The following is an 18592-nucleotide window of genomic DNA, read 5'->3' on the forward strand; positions in this document are numbered from 1 at the left end:
CGGGTCGAGACCCTTCTTCAGACTGATGTCAGGGGGGCAGGACAAAGGAAGGATATAGGTGGAGACAGGAAGATAGAGGGAGATCTGGGAAGGGGGAGGGGAAGAGAGGGACAGAGGAACTATCTAAAGTTGGAGAAGTCAATGTTCATACCATTGGGCTGCAAGCTGCCTAGGCGAAATATGAGGTGCTGTTCCTCCAATTTCCGGTGGGCCTCACTATGGCACTGGAGGAGGCCCATGACAGAAAGGTCAGACTGGGAATGGGAGGGGGAGTTGAATATTATATTATATCTGCAGCCACTTTGAAAAATGCAGTGACCAATTTTACTTCAGCGTAGCTTCAGAAACAGCAAAAGAAAGACTTAAGAAACAGGAGCAGGTTGTGGCCATTCAGCCCATTGCTCCTGCTATGCCATTAATAAATACGTGGCCAACATTTTGGCCCAAAGCCAATAATATCAGTCTTGAATGAATTTCCAAGGTCCTCTGGGGTAGAATATTCGTACGATTCACTGCTGAATGAAGAACTGCCTTCTCATTTAAGTCATAAATGGTTTATTTTACATTCTGTAGCCCTTAATCCTAGTCTCCCCAGTGAGGGGGAAATAGGAATTAAAAAACAGAGAAGCTAAGTTAATGTTTCACTTGATTTTTTCTAAAGCAAACCAATGGATAGAAAGATGGTGAAGAGTTGCAAGATCATCATCCTAAGTAACATGAAGTGTCTCTGATCCAAATCATTAACTACTTCTCTTTCTCCTGGTGCTGTCTGGCTTGCTGAGCGATTCCATCATTTTCTGTTTTCACATCCAGGTCAATGATAATTCCTAACCAGCATCCTTATCTGGCCCTATATTGCAATATGTTTATTGCCATAAATTGACTGAAAATGTCTCCCACTTTATACAATAACTACTCTTCAAAAATACATCATTCACTGTAAAATCATCTGGAATTCTTTTAGGTTGCGTACGGCACAATGCAAAGACAAGTTCTTTCTTTTCCCAGAAGCGTTGCTTTTTTCATGTCCAGAATTGTCCTTGAGGCACCTTCTTGAACTACTGCAGTCTTCTGATGAAGGTACTTCTACAATTCCACAAGTTAGGATGGGAGTGCCAGGATTTAGACCCAGAGGTTGGTGAATATTTTAATGGTCTTTACCCAGCAGGGCAGAGAATATTCTAGATAGAGATCAGTAAATTATTAGATAATAAAGGAATCGAGAAAAATTAGGTTTATGATTCAGTCAATGGTGGAAAGACTGGGCTGTGTGATGGCTTGGACTACATCCACAACTCTACGAAATTTCTAGGTATGTGTAGCAAGGGACTGCAGATGCTGGTTTAAACTGAAGATAGACACAAAATGCTGGAGTAACTCAGCGGGACAGGCAGCATCTCTGAAGAGAAGGAATGGATGACTTTTCGGGTTTCGAAATTGGAGAATTTCATCAGTTTCTTGAGGCAGCAGAGAGTTGACGTACGTTTCTTGGCTGTCGCTTCAATATGAGTGGTCCACAACAGATCATTGGTAACGGTTACGCCGAGGAACTTGAAGCTCTCAATCATTTCCATTGATGCGGGTTGGGGCATGTGGTCCACCACACTTGCTGAAGTCCATAACTAGATCCTTCATTTTACTGACATTGAGGGAAAGGTTGTTTGACATTTCCACATCGGGTTGGTGTGCAACTTGAAGGAGAATCTGCAGATGGTGGTGTTGTCCAGCACTTGCTGCCTTTGTCTGCCCAGGCAGTGGAGAATGCATGTTTGGGGCTGGGAATGGCTCAACACCCATAGAATGTATGGAGCCAATACTGGGAGGGTTTATGAAGCAAGAGGAAGAAACCTCTGGCCTCCCATTCTGTATTGTGGTTGAGTGCACTCCACACAGTTGGCACAATGGACCAATGGACATGTGGGTGTTCCAGAGACAATCCTTATATTCTGCTCTTGTTCTTTTTGGTATTTTGTCTTAACGGTTTGAATTGCTGCTGAATATTCTGCTACAAATGCAGGCCTGGACTAGGCTGGGAAGGGACATCACTCTTCTGTAGTTCATAAATCAAGTGGCCTGTAACAAGTGGGAATCATTGAAGATTCAAAGTAGAGCTCTCTCAAAGTACACTGAAGAGCTAACTTTCCCTATGCCCTCCAAAGTCGACTATCGGGAGAACAGGCATAAATTACACCCTTGCAGTGAAGCAACCCTGAGGCTCTTAAGTGATTTCACTTTGGTTGATAGATTCTGAGAGTCACTGTTACGAATATTCTTGCTCGGGTTCTCCTCACACAGAAGTTATACATAATAAGCTGCTGAAAGGCAGGCTTTTAAATGTTAAAATGTCACTGCGGGATCCTGGTGGGGTTTCGCATGCTGTGATCTTATTTGAAGATTTATTTGCTTCACAACTGGCTGCCACTGCTGGTTTCTGGAGATAAGCAGAAAGTCTCTGATGTGAGAGCATTAATGGCTTTCGATCTGTCACTGATCTGACAAAGCAGCTGGGTATGAAGAAGGAAGCAAGATTGGAGTGATAAGGAAAATAGGCCAGGATTCAAACTGCACTGGAACACTCTTACATGAGATAGAGACGCCTTGTTTTTGTTCTGTTTGTGGGTGGGCCACGGTCAGCTATCTTTTCCGTCATGCATTAGCCAAGGGGCAGTCTCTACCAAGGGGTGAGAGCATCAACATTAAACATGCGAATGAAAATGAACAATACAACTGTAGTTGCTGGGAATATCAAATAAAACAGAAAGTGTTTGAATACTTGGAAGGCCAGGCAGCAGCTGTGCAGAAACAAACAGTTAATGTTTCACATGAGCGACTCTTCATCAGAACTAGGAGCATTAAACACGTAATGGCCTAGAAATCCTCAATGGGAGACAGTCAGTTCCCCCAAGATACACCAGTTCCTGCATCTCTTGTGTGTACTGAATTAGGAGATTCTTATTTCTGTGCATGTGTGGGGTTAAAATCCAAGTTGACACAGGACATTGTTGAATAGGAGAGCTTTAAGCTCAGAAAATGGACCAAGTGTGTTTGACAGTTTTCACGAGTTGTGATGTACTTTTGGACAAATTAGATTATGCTGTCACGTTGCTGAACTATGTTGTCAGAGGTTGCAAATAATAATAATAATAATGCATTTTATTTATATAGCGCTTTTCATATACTCAAAGACGCTTTACAGAGATTTTGAGAACATAGGGAAATGAATAAATAGATAAATAAGTAAATAAATAAATGAACAGAGAAAGGAGACAGAAGGTGAGGTGACCTTCAGTGGTTGAAGGCAGTACTGAACAGGTGAGACTTCAGCGATGTTTTGAATGTGGTGAGTGTGGAGGAGTCTCTAACGGTTGTGCAAGAACTCCATGCCCTTCTCAAAGAATGACTGCACGTTCACTATTTCAATGGTAAATTGTTCACTATTTCAGTGTTTAATTTTAGGGAGAACTAGACCAAGTGGACCCGTTGGGCCCAAACCTCTCCTGCATTGGTGCAGCACCCTCTCCTCCCCACCCTCCCCTCTCCCCCTCCTCGCCCCCCTCCACTCTCCCCTCCCCCCGCTCCCCTCCCGCCCTCCCCTCCTTCCCTCCTCCCCCTCCCACCCCCTCCCTCCTCCCCTCCCCCTTCCCCCCTCTCCCCTCCCCCTCTTCCCCCCTCCTCCCCTCCTTCCCCTCATCCCCACTCCACTCCCCTCAATCCCCCTTATATTCCTCCCTCCACCCCCCCTCCCTCCCTCCCTCCCTCCCCCTTCCCTCCCTAGGAGATAGATATAAACTTTAAAATGTGAATAACTTAAAAAATATAACACCTATTTCAATGAAACTTCTTCCATTAGCACCAAGGGGACAACAGTGCGTAAGATGGGCCTAAAATTGTCACGCTATCGTGTACCGTTTTGGCAGTAGTTCAGGAACAAACAAACAAACAAACAAACAACCTAGAGTTTTAGTATATAGCTATTGAGTTTTAAATCTGTAGGAAATACACCTGTGAATTCTTCTCAAGGGAGTGGATGGATAAAGCATGGGTAAACCTTTGGAATTAAAACCCCAAATGGTGATGATTTGGGATTTTATTTCTGGTGTAAGAAAATAAAACCTTTCAACAAGATCAGAGGAACAACAATGTGCCGAGCATTCTGTTGCTAATTGAGGGAAAGCTCAACATGGATCCAAATGAATCAGGGTGGATCGATCGGTTCACATGTCTGATTGTCTTTCCCTCTGATATCGATGACCATGACATTCGAAGGAAGTATGTTGTAATGCCTGGCCCTTCTGTGGGGTCTTAATGCAATAATGTGCAGAATGTTTAAAATAACATGTGGAAAATACATAAGGTGCCCAAAGAGGTGACTCATTCGCCTAGTGCCCACAATGAAGGATATACACGCACACATCATTTTTCACCTGAATCATGTTACATTTCCCTTCATTTGGCACCCTCTGCCCTTTGCTGTTTTTCAGACTCTGTCAGAAGGTTTTGGCTTCTTATATCTAATCAGATGAGTCCAAGTGACTACACACATCTAAAAATATTTTTTGTATAAAGGGCAAACAATGCGATTTGGGTTTCCATTATTCTACCTGTCATTTCAAATGAGAGCTCGACCCATTCATTTCAGTATTTTAGCACTTGTTTTTGACAGGTGTGGGAAGTGTTCAATGAATAAATTTCCACCAGTTTTATATTCTCAATATTTTTAAAACGGGGTCTATAAAGACGGAATGTTTCTTGCAGTTCCATATTGCTTTTTACAACCCCTGATCTTTCGAAACCACTTTTCATGTTATTATCTTTCATAACAATGATTTGTATTCATCATTTTCCATCCCAGGCCTATTTAAAAATCATAATTTATCGAGACAACCATCTGGGTTCAGTTGATTTCTGGAGCGGTTGTGAGTGTGTCACAGCTTGTGTTGTGGCTGCAGAATTTTCAGACAGGTGCTGGAGACCCAGGTTCAATCATAACCTTGAGTGCTATCTGTGCGGAGTTTGCACGTTTTCCCTGTGAACGTTCTCCTCTGGGTGCTCTGGTTTCCTCCCACATGCCAAAGATGTGCTGGTTTGGTGGTTAAGTGGCCTCTGTAAAATTGCCCATTGTGTGTCGGAATAGAAGCAAAAATTGGGAAACATGTGAGAAGATGGCTCTCACTCTCGAGAACAACGTCTAACATCCTTGACCTACCTATCCCCGCAACATCACACTGCTCTCTGGCAATATATGTTCATGGATTTGCCTCTGAAACCATGAACCGTTTCCCACATCTCAAGTGTCACCTTGATTGATTAAAAGATACAACATGGAAACAGGCCCATCAGTCCTCTGGTGCTGTGAGGCTGCAACTCTACCAAGTGCGACACTGTACCGCTCCTCACCGTTTAGCAAAAGCAGGTGTTGATGATGAAATTCATCACTATCTTTATCATTGCCAGAATAGCCTTTGGACAATTGAGGGAAAGTCTAGTTAAAGATCAGGACATCAGATCTAACATCCTTCCTCTCCTAAATGCCCCCTGAGACCTGGACCACGTACAGTGAGCACTGTAGAATTACCACCAACAATCTTCCTCAAATGTTCTTCAACTACCACAGAACTTTGTGATGTATAGTCACTGCTGTGTTGCAGGAAATGTGGGAGCTATTCTGTATGCAGTGAGATCCCACAAACACTAAAGTGACAGAAAAGCAAATAAAAGTCTAGATGCTGGAAGTCTGAAATAAAAACAAAAAAATAAACTGAAGATATTCAACAGGCGAGGCACCATCTGTGGAAAGAGAAACAGTCAACATCTGAGGTTGTTGACCCTTTATCAGCTGAAACACCAATGAGATGAGCCCATCTAAAGTCATAAGATCATGTGATAGGAGCAGAATTGGGCCATTCGGCCCATCAAGTCTACTCCACCATTCAATCATGAATGATCTATCTCTCCCTCCTAACCCCATTCTCCTGCCTTCTTCCCATGACCTCTGACACCCGTACTAATCGAGAATCTGTCCTCAAAAATTAGTGTCCTCACTAATCGAGTCTCTTCCTTAAAAATATCCACTGACGGCCTCCACAGCCTTCGGTGGCAAAGAATTCCACAGATTCACCACCCTCTGACTAAAGAAATTCCTCTTCATCTCCTTCCTAAAAGAACACCCTTAAATTCTGAGGCCATGACCTCTGGTCCTAGACTCCCTCACTAGTTGGGCGACACGGTGGCGCAGCAGAAGAGTTGCTGCCTTACAGCACTTGCAGCACCAGAGACATAGGTTTGATCCCGACTATGAGTGCTGACTGTATGGAGTTTGTACGTTCTGCCCGTGACCACATGGGTTTTCTCTGAGATCGTCGGTTTCCTCCCACATTCCAAAGACGTACAGGTATGTAGGTTAATTGGCCTGGCGTAGGTGTGAAGAATTGTCCCTAGAATGTGTAGGATAGTGTTAATGTGAGGGGATTGCTGGTCGGCGCGGACCCGGTGGGCCAAAGGGCCTGTTTCCGCACGGTATCTCTAAACTAAACTAAACTAAATTAGTGGAAACATCCTATCCCCATCCACTCTATCCAAGCCTTTCACTATTCTGTACGTTTCAATTAGGTCCCCCTCATTATTCTAAGCTCGAGCGAGTACAATATTTGACAGTCACAGCTGTCAAACACTCATCATATGTTAACCCACTCATTCCTGGGAATCATTCTTGTAAACCTCCTCTGGACCCTCTCCAAAGCCAGCACATCCTTCCTCAGACATGGTGCCCAAAATTGCTCACAATATTCCAAATGCGGCCTAACCAGCACCTTATAGAGCCTCAGCATTACATCCCTGTTTTTGTATTCTAGCCTTCTCTAAATAAATGCTAGCATTGCGTTTGCTTTCTTTGCTATCTAACCTGTTTTATTGATTTTTGTCAAGGAATTAATGTGTGTAGGATCCTACTCTTCTACAAATGGGGCTACGTGATATTCCACATCTACCTCCCTGCATCTTAGCGTATTAATTTCATGTGTTGTAAAGCTGTGTTATGTTCAGGTACCAATGATTGTGGGGTTTTTTCTCCACAGCATGTTCATCCTAATGTTCTGACAATTTGTTTAACCCACAGGACGTGAGATCTAGGAAGTTCATGCAATCATTGGTCTATCTCCGGGCACTCATTGAGATCTGCTCTTCTACACAAGGTAGGACTGTGGTGTTTGGAGGGGGAACATTGAGAGTAATTTATTTTATTTTCTCTTTGGTCGTTTTCCCTGTAACTCAACTCAGGAAGTAATTTCTGAAATAAAACTAACCCAGAAACTAGCGAAAAACAAACTAAATTCCAAATAATTCTGATAAGCCCGGTGCAACAATTAGCTGAATAATCAAGCACCATTTCCCTCTCGTTGCAAAAATCCAAATTGTAGAAAAGGAGAAAAGTGGTGGAGTAACTCAACTCTGAAGAAGGGTCCCAACCTGAAACATCACCTATCCATGTCCTCCTGAAATGCTGCCTGACCCGCTGAGTTAATCCAGTACTTTGTGTCTTCTTTTGTAAACTGGCACCTGCATTCTACTCGTAGAAAAGAGGGCAGCTAAAACCCAGATGAGGCAGGTTCATTGGATCTTACAGTAAAATCTATCATTAGTATTTGTTGTGAGAGTGTTCACCAGCTGTTAATTGTCTGCATTCTTTCAAGTGCTGTAGGTGCTGCCCAAATGAGCAACATAACAGCCACAACAAGATGGATGCACACAACAACATTTTGTAGATATTAAGGTAGAATAGAAAAGAATAGTAAGAATCACAGTCATAAAGTTATCTAGAACAGAAACTGGCCTTTAGGTCCACAGTATCCATGCTGACCATCAAGTGACCCACTATACTAATCCCATTTACCAGCACTTGGTCTGTGGCGTTCTATGCCTTGGCCGTTCAAGTGCTTGTCTAGATACTTTGTTTAGTTTAGAGATACAGCATGAAAACAATCTGTTTGGCCCACCAAGTCCACGCTGACCACCGATCACCCGTACAACAGTTCTATCCTACACACTATAAAATTATTAAGGGATTGGACACGCTCGATGCAGGAAACATATTCCCGATGTTGGGGGAGTCCAGAACCAGGAGTCACAGATTAAGAATAAGAGGTAGGCCATTTAGAACTGAGACGAGGAAAAGCTTTTTCACACAGAGAGTTGTGAATTTGTGGAATTCTCTGCCTCAGAAGGCAGTGGAGGCCAATTCACTGAATGCATTCAAAAGAGAGTTAGATAGAGCGCTTAGGGCTAGCGCAATCAAGGGATATGGGGAGAAGGCAGGAACAGGGTACTGATTGTGGATGATCAGCCAGGATCATGTTGAACGGCGGTGCTGGCTCAAAGGGCCTACTCCTGCAGCTATTGTCTATGTATCTATGTATCTAACTAGGGGTAACTTACAGAAGCCAATTAATCTACAAACCTGCACACCTTTGGAATATGGGAGGAAACTGGAGCACAGTTTCGGAGAAAACCACATGGTCACAGAGGAAACATACAAGCCCACCGACTCGCACAGCTATCTGGACTACACTTCTTCCCACCCGGTCCCCTGCAAAAAGTCTATCCCCTACTCCCAATTCCTCCGTCTACGCCGCATCTGCGCCCGGGATGAGGTGTTTCAGACTAGGGCTTCCGAGATGTCCTCGTTTTTCAGAAAACGGGGCTTCCCCTCCTCCATTATAGATGAGGCTCTCACTAGGGTCTCTTCTACATCCCGCAGCTCCGCTCTTGCTCCCCATCCCCCCACTCGCAACAAGGACAGGATCCCCCTCGTTCTCACCTTCCACCCCACCAGCCAGCGGATCCAACATATCATCCACCAACATTTCCGTCACCTACAACAGGACCCCACCACTGGCCATATCTTCCCATCCCCTCCCCTCTCTGCATTCTGCAGAGACCGTTCCCTCCGCAACTCCCTGGTCCACTCGTCCCTTCCTACCCAAACCACCCTAACCCCGGGCACTTTCCCTTGCAACCGCACGAGATGCAACACCTGTCCCTTTACCTCCCCCCTCAACTCCATCAAAGGACCCAAACATTCTTTCCAGGTGAGACAGAGGTTCACCTGCACCTCCTCCAACCTCATCTATTGCATCCGCTGCTCTAGATGTCAACTCATCTATATCGGCGAAACCAAGCGCAGGCTCGGCGATCGCTTCGCTGAACACCTGCGCTCGGTCCGCATTAACGCAACTGATCTCCCGGTGGCCCAGCACTTTAACTCCCCCTCCCATTCCCAGTCTGACCTCTCTGTCATGGGCCTCCTCCAGTGCCATAGTGAGGCCCGCCGGAAATTGGAGGAGCAGCACCTCATATTTCGCCTGGGCAGTTTGCGGCCCGGTGGTATGAACGTCGACTTCTCCAACTTCAGATAGCTCCTCTGTCCCTCCCTTCCCCTCCTCCTTCCCAGATCTCCCTCTATCTTCCTGTCTCCACCTATATCCTTCCTTTGTCCCACCCCCGACATCAGTCTGAAGAAGGGTCTCGACCCGAAACGTCACCCATTCCTTCTCTCCCGAGATGCTGCCTGACCTGCTGAGTTACTCCAGCATTTTGTGAATAAATCGATTTGTACCAGCATCTGCAGTTATTTTCTTAAACATACAGAGTACAGACACCACCTGTGGTCAGGATTGAACCTGGGTCTTTGGTACTGTAAGGCAGCAACTCTACCGCTGCACCTTTTGCATTGACTAAATGTCATTCACAGAAACCATCCTGGTTCTGTAGGCTAAAACCCCATGGCTGCATCTCCATGCTATGTGGAACCTCTCCCTTTGTCATCTTTCCACCCCTCTTCGCGCCACCTCAGCTGGGCTCCTGCCTGGGCCACTTACTTACTACCCCAAATGGTGTGGCTGCTGCTCAGGGGGAAGAGAGTGCACTGGGGCACCATGCGGAGGTCTGCTGGATGCATTGATAAGACTATTTAACATGTTATCTTTCAGTGCGTTTAATGTGAAAGATTACGTGATTAAAAATAAAGGGTTACCCATTTAAGATAGAGATGAGGTTATCTTAATTTCTTTGTTATGAGCTTTGAAACTTCCTTCCACACAGGGCAACGATGCAGAATATTTGAATATTTTAAAGCAAAGGTAAATAGATTCTTTAAAATGGTGGAGCAGATCTATGCCTGTACCTGCTTCTGATTTATATGTTTGTTTTATTGGTCACATGGACTTGCGGATGACTATTTTCTGAGGTGTTGCAAATGGAATTGAACATAATGCAATTATCAGTGTCATCTGCATTTCTGACCTTAAGGCAGGGAAGTAGATGAAGCAGCTGTAGATGCTTGGGGCTTGGACACTGCTCGAAGGAACAACTGTGGTGATGTCCCGGAGCTGGAATAATTTACTTCAATTCCTGAAGCAGTTGGGTCGTTTTATGTAAGACCAACCGAGGGCGGCACGGTGGCGCAACGGTAGAATTGCTGCCTTATAGCGCTTGCAGCGCTGGAGACCCGGGTTCAATCCCGACTTTGGGTGCTGTCTGTATGGAGTTCTCCCCATGACCGCGTGGGATTTCTCCGAGATCTTCGGTTTTCTCCCACACTCCAAAGACGTACAGGTATGTAGGTTATTTGGCTTGGTGTATGTGCAAATTGTCCCTAGTGTGTGTAGGATAGTGTAAATGTGCGGGGATCGCTGGTCGGCGTGGACTCGGTGGGCCGAAGAACCAGTTTCCTCGTTGTATCTCTAAACTAAACTAAACCAACTATTGTCTATTAACAAATTCCTGATTATAATGATACTACAGCCACCATGGTGAGATTTATACTCTTATTTACTTATCTGCTAATTTAACCACTGTGTCGCCCCTCCCATCCCCTCCTTCAATATTTTAACTTAGACATAGTGGGTTATAGGATCCATGATCCTATTTATCCTAATATCCTTATCATCCTAATATTATCCTAATAGGATTAATTATAGCCTAATTGCCTTTTATTGGACCATTTTCCCACCTTCACATCAGATGGGGTAAGAAGAACAGGAGACACAAAATGCTGGAGTAACTCAGCGGGACATGAGATGCTGCCTGTCCCGCTGAGTTACTCCAGCATTTAGTATCTACCTTCGATTTAAACCAGCATCTGCAATTCTTTCCTCTACAAGAAGAACACCACTTCCCTTTCCCGAGGGTGTTGATGAATCAGACGAGTGTTTGTGGTTTCAATGAGACTTGCTCTTTTACTCCAAATGTAATTAATCACTGAATGTTAAATACGCCAGCTTTCATCATCAGATCTGAAGTCATGCTTCCAGATCACTAATCCAGGCCTCTACATGCCAGTCCTACGATCTGTGTACAAATTATGCTTCTGTATCCCCATGTCTGGTTCCACAGGCTGTGTAAATGGAGATGTGAAGGAGGCATGTGGTGGGCCCTTGGTAGTTCATTGCAGTCGGGACTTGGTCAGCATTGCCATGATCTACCTGCCCACATGTTCATTTGTGCCCCACTGAAAGGTGAGTGGTGGCTCGTTTCAGTTGTGTACTGATGTTGTCGGCACTTCAGCCACAGCGCCCGCAGCCAACACAATGTTCCTCCCGATGTCCCACAGCGTCATAGTCCGCTATCCGTCACGGAGAATGAGGACACTCTCCCTTGGTGATGCTGTGGTTGTGTGGTTGTCTACAGGTGGCGACCATGCCCAACGAGCCCTCCCCAGGGAACTCGTTTGTACTTGAACCAGGCCCTACCAAGGAAGTGGAAATCTCCCACTTAGTTTTGATAGGGTTAAGATGAAGTTAAGACCGAAAAACTGCGGTTGCTGGAAAGCTAAAACAAAGATGGGGTCAGGCAGCATCTGTGAGGAGAAAAACCGAGTCAATGTTTCAGGGCACAGACCCTTCATCGGTGTAGTTGGTGACAACTGACCTGAACCATTAGCTCCTGCTTCTCTTCACCCGGATGCAGCCTGACCTGCTGCAGAATAAACATGTTCTGTTACTGTTGAAGACAAGTTGTTGGTTGGAACTTAGAAACATAGAAACATAGAAAATAGGTGCAGGAGTAGGCCATTCGGCCCTTCGAGCCTGCACCGCCATTCAATATGATCATGGCTGATCATCCAACTCAGTATCCCGTACCTGCCTTCTCTCTATACCCCCTTATCCGTTTAGCCACAAGGGCCACATCTAACTCCCTCTTAAATATAGCCAATGAACTGGCCTCAACTACCTTCTGTGGCAGAGAATTCCACAGATTCACCACTCTCTGTGTGAATTTTTTTTTCTTCTCATCTCGGTCCTAAAAAACTTCCCCCTTATCCTTAAACTGTGACCCCTTGTTCTGGACTTCCCCAACATCGGGAACAATCTTCCTGCATCTAGCCTGTCCAACCCCTTAAGAATTTTGTAAGTTTCTATAAGATCCCTCCTCAATCTTCTAAATTCCAGCGAGTACAAGCCGAGTCTATCCAGTCTTTCTTCATATGAAAGTCCTGCCATCCCAGAAATCAATCTGGTGAACCTTCTCTGTACTCCCTCTATGGCAAGAATGTCTTTCCTCAGATTAGGAGACCAAAACTGTACGCAATACTCCAGGTGTGGTCTCACCAATGCCCTGTACAACTGCAGCAGAACCTCCCTGCTCCTATACTCAAATCCCCTCGCTACGAATGCCAACATACGCTTTCTTCACTTGAGGAGCAAGGCCTGTGATTGAAACGTTAATCCTGTCCATGTCTTTGCTTTTCCAGCAGGTCCAGAGGTTACTCACAGTGACTGAGGGCATCAGCCAATGACTGTTAAGATGGGAAGTTTTGAGCGCATGAGGAATGTGATGATTGCTTTCAGTGTCCTGATCTCAGTAAGTGTGCCGGAGAGGAAGGGCCCCTGGCTGCGGTCAGGCAAAGAACTCGCCTTGTGTCAGAAAGGTGCAGTGACCCGGCAGTGTGAGGTCAAAATTAAACCTCGGTTTACCAGTTCTATCCAGCCTCGTGGTCTGAGTAATGTTGAAGGAGCAGCCATGTTGATCTCGAGCTTAAAGTGTTAGAGACAAGAGCATAATGAAAATGGCAGCTTCGCCCGTAGTCCAGAGGGCCCTGGCTGTGGTTTGTGTCGAGTGTAGGTGCATCAATAATTCAGGTTCAGTGAAGACTAAAAGGCGGACCTTTTACAAGCTGCACTCACTGGCTGGTGGATTCTGCCATCTCCCAGACATGGTGCATGCAGCCACCCATGTTGGAGTCTGGCAAACTGGCGAAGGAGGGATGTTGGCTGAGGCTTTTGTGCCAACGTTGTGCAGTCCAAGCAGCTAAAGCCATGAAGGACAGAAGAACTAGGGTGGCAAGGTGGCGCAGCGGTAGAGTCGCTGCCTTACCCGGAGACCTGGGTTTGATCCTGACTATGGGCGCTGTCTGTACAGAGTTTGTACATTCTCCTCATGACCGCATGGGATTTCTCAGAGATCTTCAGTTTCCTCCCACACTCCAAAGACATACAGATTTGTAGGCTAATTGGCTTGGTAAAATTATAAATTGCCCCTGTGTGTGAAGGACTGACCTTGCAAAGCTCTCACGGAATCTGTGCAGTGTTCAGTGAGGACCATGATAAATGGCACAGTTTAACACTGCTGCCAACAGGAGGCTAAGGTGATGTGGGGCCAGCCCTGGCAGCAGAGCCATCTTTTAACACAGTTTGTAACCTCTCCGTTTTCACAGCGTGACAGCGGAGGCGTTTGCCTGACCATAGCATCTGGAACAGTCCGTTGCTGGGGTGGCAGGGGTCCCTCATAATCTTGCTTGCTCTGGATCTGCACCTCCTGATGTATAGGTCCTGCAGGGGGACGAGTGTAGTTCCCATGGTGCGTTCTGCCGAACGCACTACTCTCTGCAGGGCCATCCTGTCCTGGGCAGAGCTGTTCCCAAACCAGACTGTAATGTTGCCGGACAGGATGCTCTCTACAGCCCCAGAGTAGAAGCAATGAAGGATCCTCAGAGACACTCTGAATTTCCTCAGCTGTCTAAGGACAAATCAAATCAAAATAGGACGTACAGGGTAAATGGTAGGGAATTGAGGAATGCAGTGGAACAGAGGGATCTGGGAATAACTGTGCATTGTTCCCTGAAGGTGGAATCTCATGTGGATAGGGTGGTGAAGAAGGCGTTTGGTATGCTTGCCTTTATAAATCAGAGCATCGAGTATAGAAGTTGGGATGTAATGTTAAAATTGTACAGGGCATTGGTGAGGCCGAATCTGGAGTATGGTGTGCAGTTCTGGTCGCCAAATTATAGGAAGGATGTCGACAAAATGGAGAGGGTACAGAGGAGATTTACTAGAATGTTGCCTGGGTTTCAGCACTTAGGCTACAGAGAGAGGTTGAACAGGTTGGGTCTTTATTCTTTGGAGCGTAGAAGGTTGAGGGGGGACTTGATAGAGGTTTTTTAAATTTTGAGAGGGACGGACAGAGTTGACGTGGGTAGGCTTTTCCCTTTGAGAGTGGGGAAGATTCCAACAAGGGGACATAGCTTCAGAATTGAGGGACAAAGGTTTAGGGGTAACATGAGGGGGAACTTCTTTACTCAGAGGGTGGTGGCTGTATGGAATGGGCTTCCGGTGGAAGTGGTGGAGGCTGGCTCGATTTTATTATTTAAGAGTAAATTGGATAGGTATATGGATAGGAGGGGATTAGAGGGTTATGGTCTGAGTGCAGGTAGATGAGACTAGGTCAAGGAGAATGGTCGGCGTGGACTGGTAGGGCCGGACAGGCCTGTTTCCATGCTGTAGTTGTTATATGTTATATGTTAAGGTGGTAAAGGCGCTGCTTTGCCTTACCCACTAGTGCGGCAATGTGCGTTGCCCATGTCAGATCCTCTGTGATGCGGACTCCCAAGCCCTGGAAATCCTTTCTGCATCCAACTTGAACAGAAGATAGACACAAAATGTTTGAGTAACTCAGCGAGGCAGCATCTCTGGAGGAAAGGATCAGGTGATGTTTCGGGTCAGGAGCATTCTTCAGACTGAGAGTGGGAACCCGCACCTGCAGTTCCTTCCTACACATTTCAACTTGAACAGCCTTGCTTGAGTTTTGTAAATGTTTACAAGAACCCATCCTAGTATTCTGAATGCCAATGAATAAAGGCATTGACCCAACCTCTACCCATGCAGTGTTCCGCCATTCCAAGGCTCAATATGCTGTAAGTTTGCTGCACTCCCTCCATGCCTATCCTTGGATAAGGAGACCAAGACTCAAGGTGCAGTCTCGCTCAGGCCCAGTAGAATGGCAACAAGATTTCTCTCCCAGTGTTTTCAATACCTCTCACCATAAACCACCAATGTCGTCATTTGCCTTCATAACCACCTGCTGCACTTGCATGTTTGCTTTTACTGATTGGTGTACAAGATCATTCAGGATTTATTCCACCTTCTCATCTTCCAATGTATTACTATTCGGACAGGAATCTACCTTTCTGTTATTGCTGTCAAACTGCAGAATGACACATTTATCTCCATTATAAAGGGTCCGCCAGCTATTTCCTCAACCTGCCCAAATCAAACTGGGGCTTCCCTGCATCTTCTTTGCAGCTCAAATTCCCAACCTGTGTGGTGTCATCAGCTAATCTTTAAGGGCCTGTCCCACTTTAGGCGATTTTAAGGCGACTGCTGGCGACTAGGCTGCCGCCGACAGTTCGCCGGGTGTCGCGGGCATGATCATGAGGAGTCTTCCAAGAATCGTAGTGGATCTCAGCGCGTCGCTGAGAAATCATCCGGATTGAATTTCTCGGCGACAGCTGGCTTGTCGCCAGGTATCGTTGCTTATTGCGGGTGCTGTCGCATGCTGTCCCCAGGTTTGATAGGTTCTCTTAGATGTATTTAGAAGCACATAATATTAAAATAGGTAAAGTAATTTCTAAATTCCATAAAATGCTTATGTTTAACCAATTTATTTACCGTCAGGACATTTGACAGGTAGAATGGAGGTGACAGTTTGACGGTCAGGTAAGCGTGGGAATTTTCACGATGTTTATGGCCATCAGCGATTACATTTAAAGTGGGCTCCCAACCCAGATATGCAACACAGAAACCAGAGATGCATCTTCCGTACATTTTCAAAGAATGCCCACACACGTTTCACAAAAATCCACTTAACCACTTTTTAAATGATTTTTTTTAATACAGCTATTAGTAAACTGGAAGTAAATCCAGTTTATGCCTTGTTAGAGTGAAGCTTGGTTTTTAAGTATACAACCCATACAAGATGTTATAGTTCAAAACTCTCAAGTACTTACCGACTTGTCAGTGATTTCAGCGAAAATTAGGACGCCGGAGAAGCATTGACAGCGTGGGAATTTCGAGATGTTTCCGAAGACGGTGTAATCTCGACCTGACTCGGCATTGTCGTGGTCATTGTCGTCAGGTAAAAGAAAATTTTGGCGAACTGCTACGACTTTGACAGTCGCCGGGAGTCGCCAAAAAAATCGCCTAAGTAGGACAGGCCCTTTAGTTCCCTCATCGAAATCGCCAAAATATATTCTGATCATCTAGTTTCCAAGCACTGAACCATGTGGTATCTCCTAACCAGCCAAAAAAGACCCATTTAATTCCTACTCTTGGTTTTCTATCTGCCAACCAGTTTTCTATCTATTTCAGTACCTTACCCCTCATTCCACGTGCTTTATTTTTACATCTTAATCTCACACATTGAACCTTTTAGACTTTAGAGAACCACCACGGAAACAGGCCCTTCGGCCCATAGAGTCCGCACTGATCACCCCGTACACTAACACTATCCGACACACTAGGGACAATTTACAATTTACAGAAGCCAATCAACCGACAAACCTGTACGTCTTTGGAGTGCGGGAAGAAATTGGAGCACCTGGAGAAAACCCACGGGGTGACAGGGAGAATGTGCAAAGTCCATACCATCAGCTCCAGTAGTCAGGATCGAACCTGGTTCTCTGGCGCTGTAAGGGAGCAGCTCTACCATTGCGCCACTATACCGACCTTCTGAAATTCCCCCATCTCTGATGTAGGAGAGCTGTATTAGTCGTCTCTAATCTGTGTCGATTCATGTAACTAGAGAGTTTTATACCCAGACGTTATGTTCTCTGTAACCTTATTTTCCCCTCTTACTCAATCCCTTTGTCCTCCTCTGTTGAAGCCAAACTGCTGCCAGTTGATGCTTTATTGGCCTCGGTTTTACATCTCTTCCTTGGATCTAATACTATCTCTTATTGCCCGCCGTGAGCTATGGTTAGAATACCTTCCCTGGTTTATTTTAATGGATGCACAATTGTTGTAATCCATCCATGTGATCCTTAAGTGCTTGCCCCTGCCTGTCCATTGTCAATTCTTCATGTTACATTCCTCAATCTATCAAAACCATCCCATCACTCATGCCTTCAGAATTTCCATTATTTAGAAACAGGCCCCTTGAATCAACTCTCCCACTTTCCAGTTAATGAGGAGTTATTTCAAATTACTGTCACTCTTCACCAAGGGGCCTCACGCAACAAGGTTGCTTTTTAAACTCCATCACCAAGTCTAGGATGGTCTGTTCTCCGGTTGGTTGCTCAATGTTCAAAAACCCATCACCAACGCACTCCAGGAATGCCTCCCCTTCACTATTAAAGCTAATTTTCCCAATGAATATGTATATGGATAAGTCATTAATTTAGTTGTACTCTTATAACACGTGCCTCCAATATCCTGCTTATTACTATCTCGACAACTCACGATTGTCTGGGGATTTATATACCTCTCCCAACAATATTCTCTGCCCCTTCCTTAGGTCTACTCAGACAAATCCTTCTGATCCTAATATCCTTCCTCACGATTGAACTGATTTCTTCCTCTACTACCAATACTACGCCATCTCCTGTCCCCTTTGTGCCTTTCTTTTCTAAAGTTTGAATATCTGTGGATGTTCAGTTCCCATTCCTCATTGCCCTGCAGCAATGTCTTAATTATCAAGAGTACTGTATGCATTTACATCTATTTGCATGGTTATTCACAATTCTTTACAATGAATGCTCCACACACTGAGACACAATGCCTCAGGCTTGTGTTTTTAATATTCTCGGTCAATTTCACATCGTTGTGCACTATGGCACTGTTTATTGCTTACCTTTGACTTCTATACCTCCAGCTTTTGCTGTTTTGTTTCCTGATTTTCGTTTCCATCGCTGTTTTTCCTCCTCCTCAGTCTCCCTGTTCAGATTCACATCCTTCTTCCCAATCTAGTTTACATCTTACCCAAAAGCATCAGGCAACTACCTGCAAGGACATCAGTTCTGGCCCTGTCCTGTTCTACAGTTCCCACCTTCTCAAAGCTTGGTCCAACTCATTCTTCAGGCACGGTTCATCTTATCTCTAATTTTGTTCTCAGACTCAGTGCAAGGCAGAGAATGAATCCTGGGATTACTACCTTTGAAGTTCTGTTTGCTAATTCAGCTCATAAATCCTTACATTCATGTGGGCTCTGTGGAGTTATTCATTGTGTTACAAAGTGGGTGAGGCTATTTATTTTGTTACAGGATGGTTATTCATTGTGCTCCCGGATGGGGAGCAAGTAATTTATTGTCATGGCCATCAAATCACGG

At 45.2% G+C, this 18592-nt stretch overlaps 1 protein-coding gene across 3 annotated transcripts in view; it reads left to right on the forward strand.

Moving 5' to 3' along the window:
• LOC144602227 (tetraspanin-18-like) overlaps positions 1-18592 on the forward strand; it is a 305930-nt gene that overhangs the window by 260896 nt on the left and 26442 nt on the right. For 2 of the 3 annotated variants that reach the window (XM_078415060.1, XM_078415059.1), the window contains exons 3-4: positions 7115-7190; positions 12746-12855. In XM_078415060.1, the coding sequence (XP_078271186.1) occupies positions 12787-12855 (69 nt within the window). In that variant the 5' untranslated portion in view covers positions 7115-7190; positions 12746-12786. The remainder of the gene's footprint in view (positions 1-7114; positions 7191-12745; positions 12856-18592) is intronic. The other variant, XM_078415061.1, reaches the window with a different exon arrangement.

The sequence above is a fragment of the Rhinoraja longicauda genome, chromosome 18 (genome assembly GCF_053455715.1).
Source record: "Rhinoraja longicauda isolate Sanriku21f chromosome 18, sRhiLon1.1, whole genome shotgun sequence".
Classification (NCBI taxonomy): domain Eukaryota; kingdom Metazoa; phylum Chordata; class Chondrichthyes; order Rajiformes; family Arhynchobatidae; genus Rhinoraja; species Rhinoraja longicauda.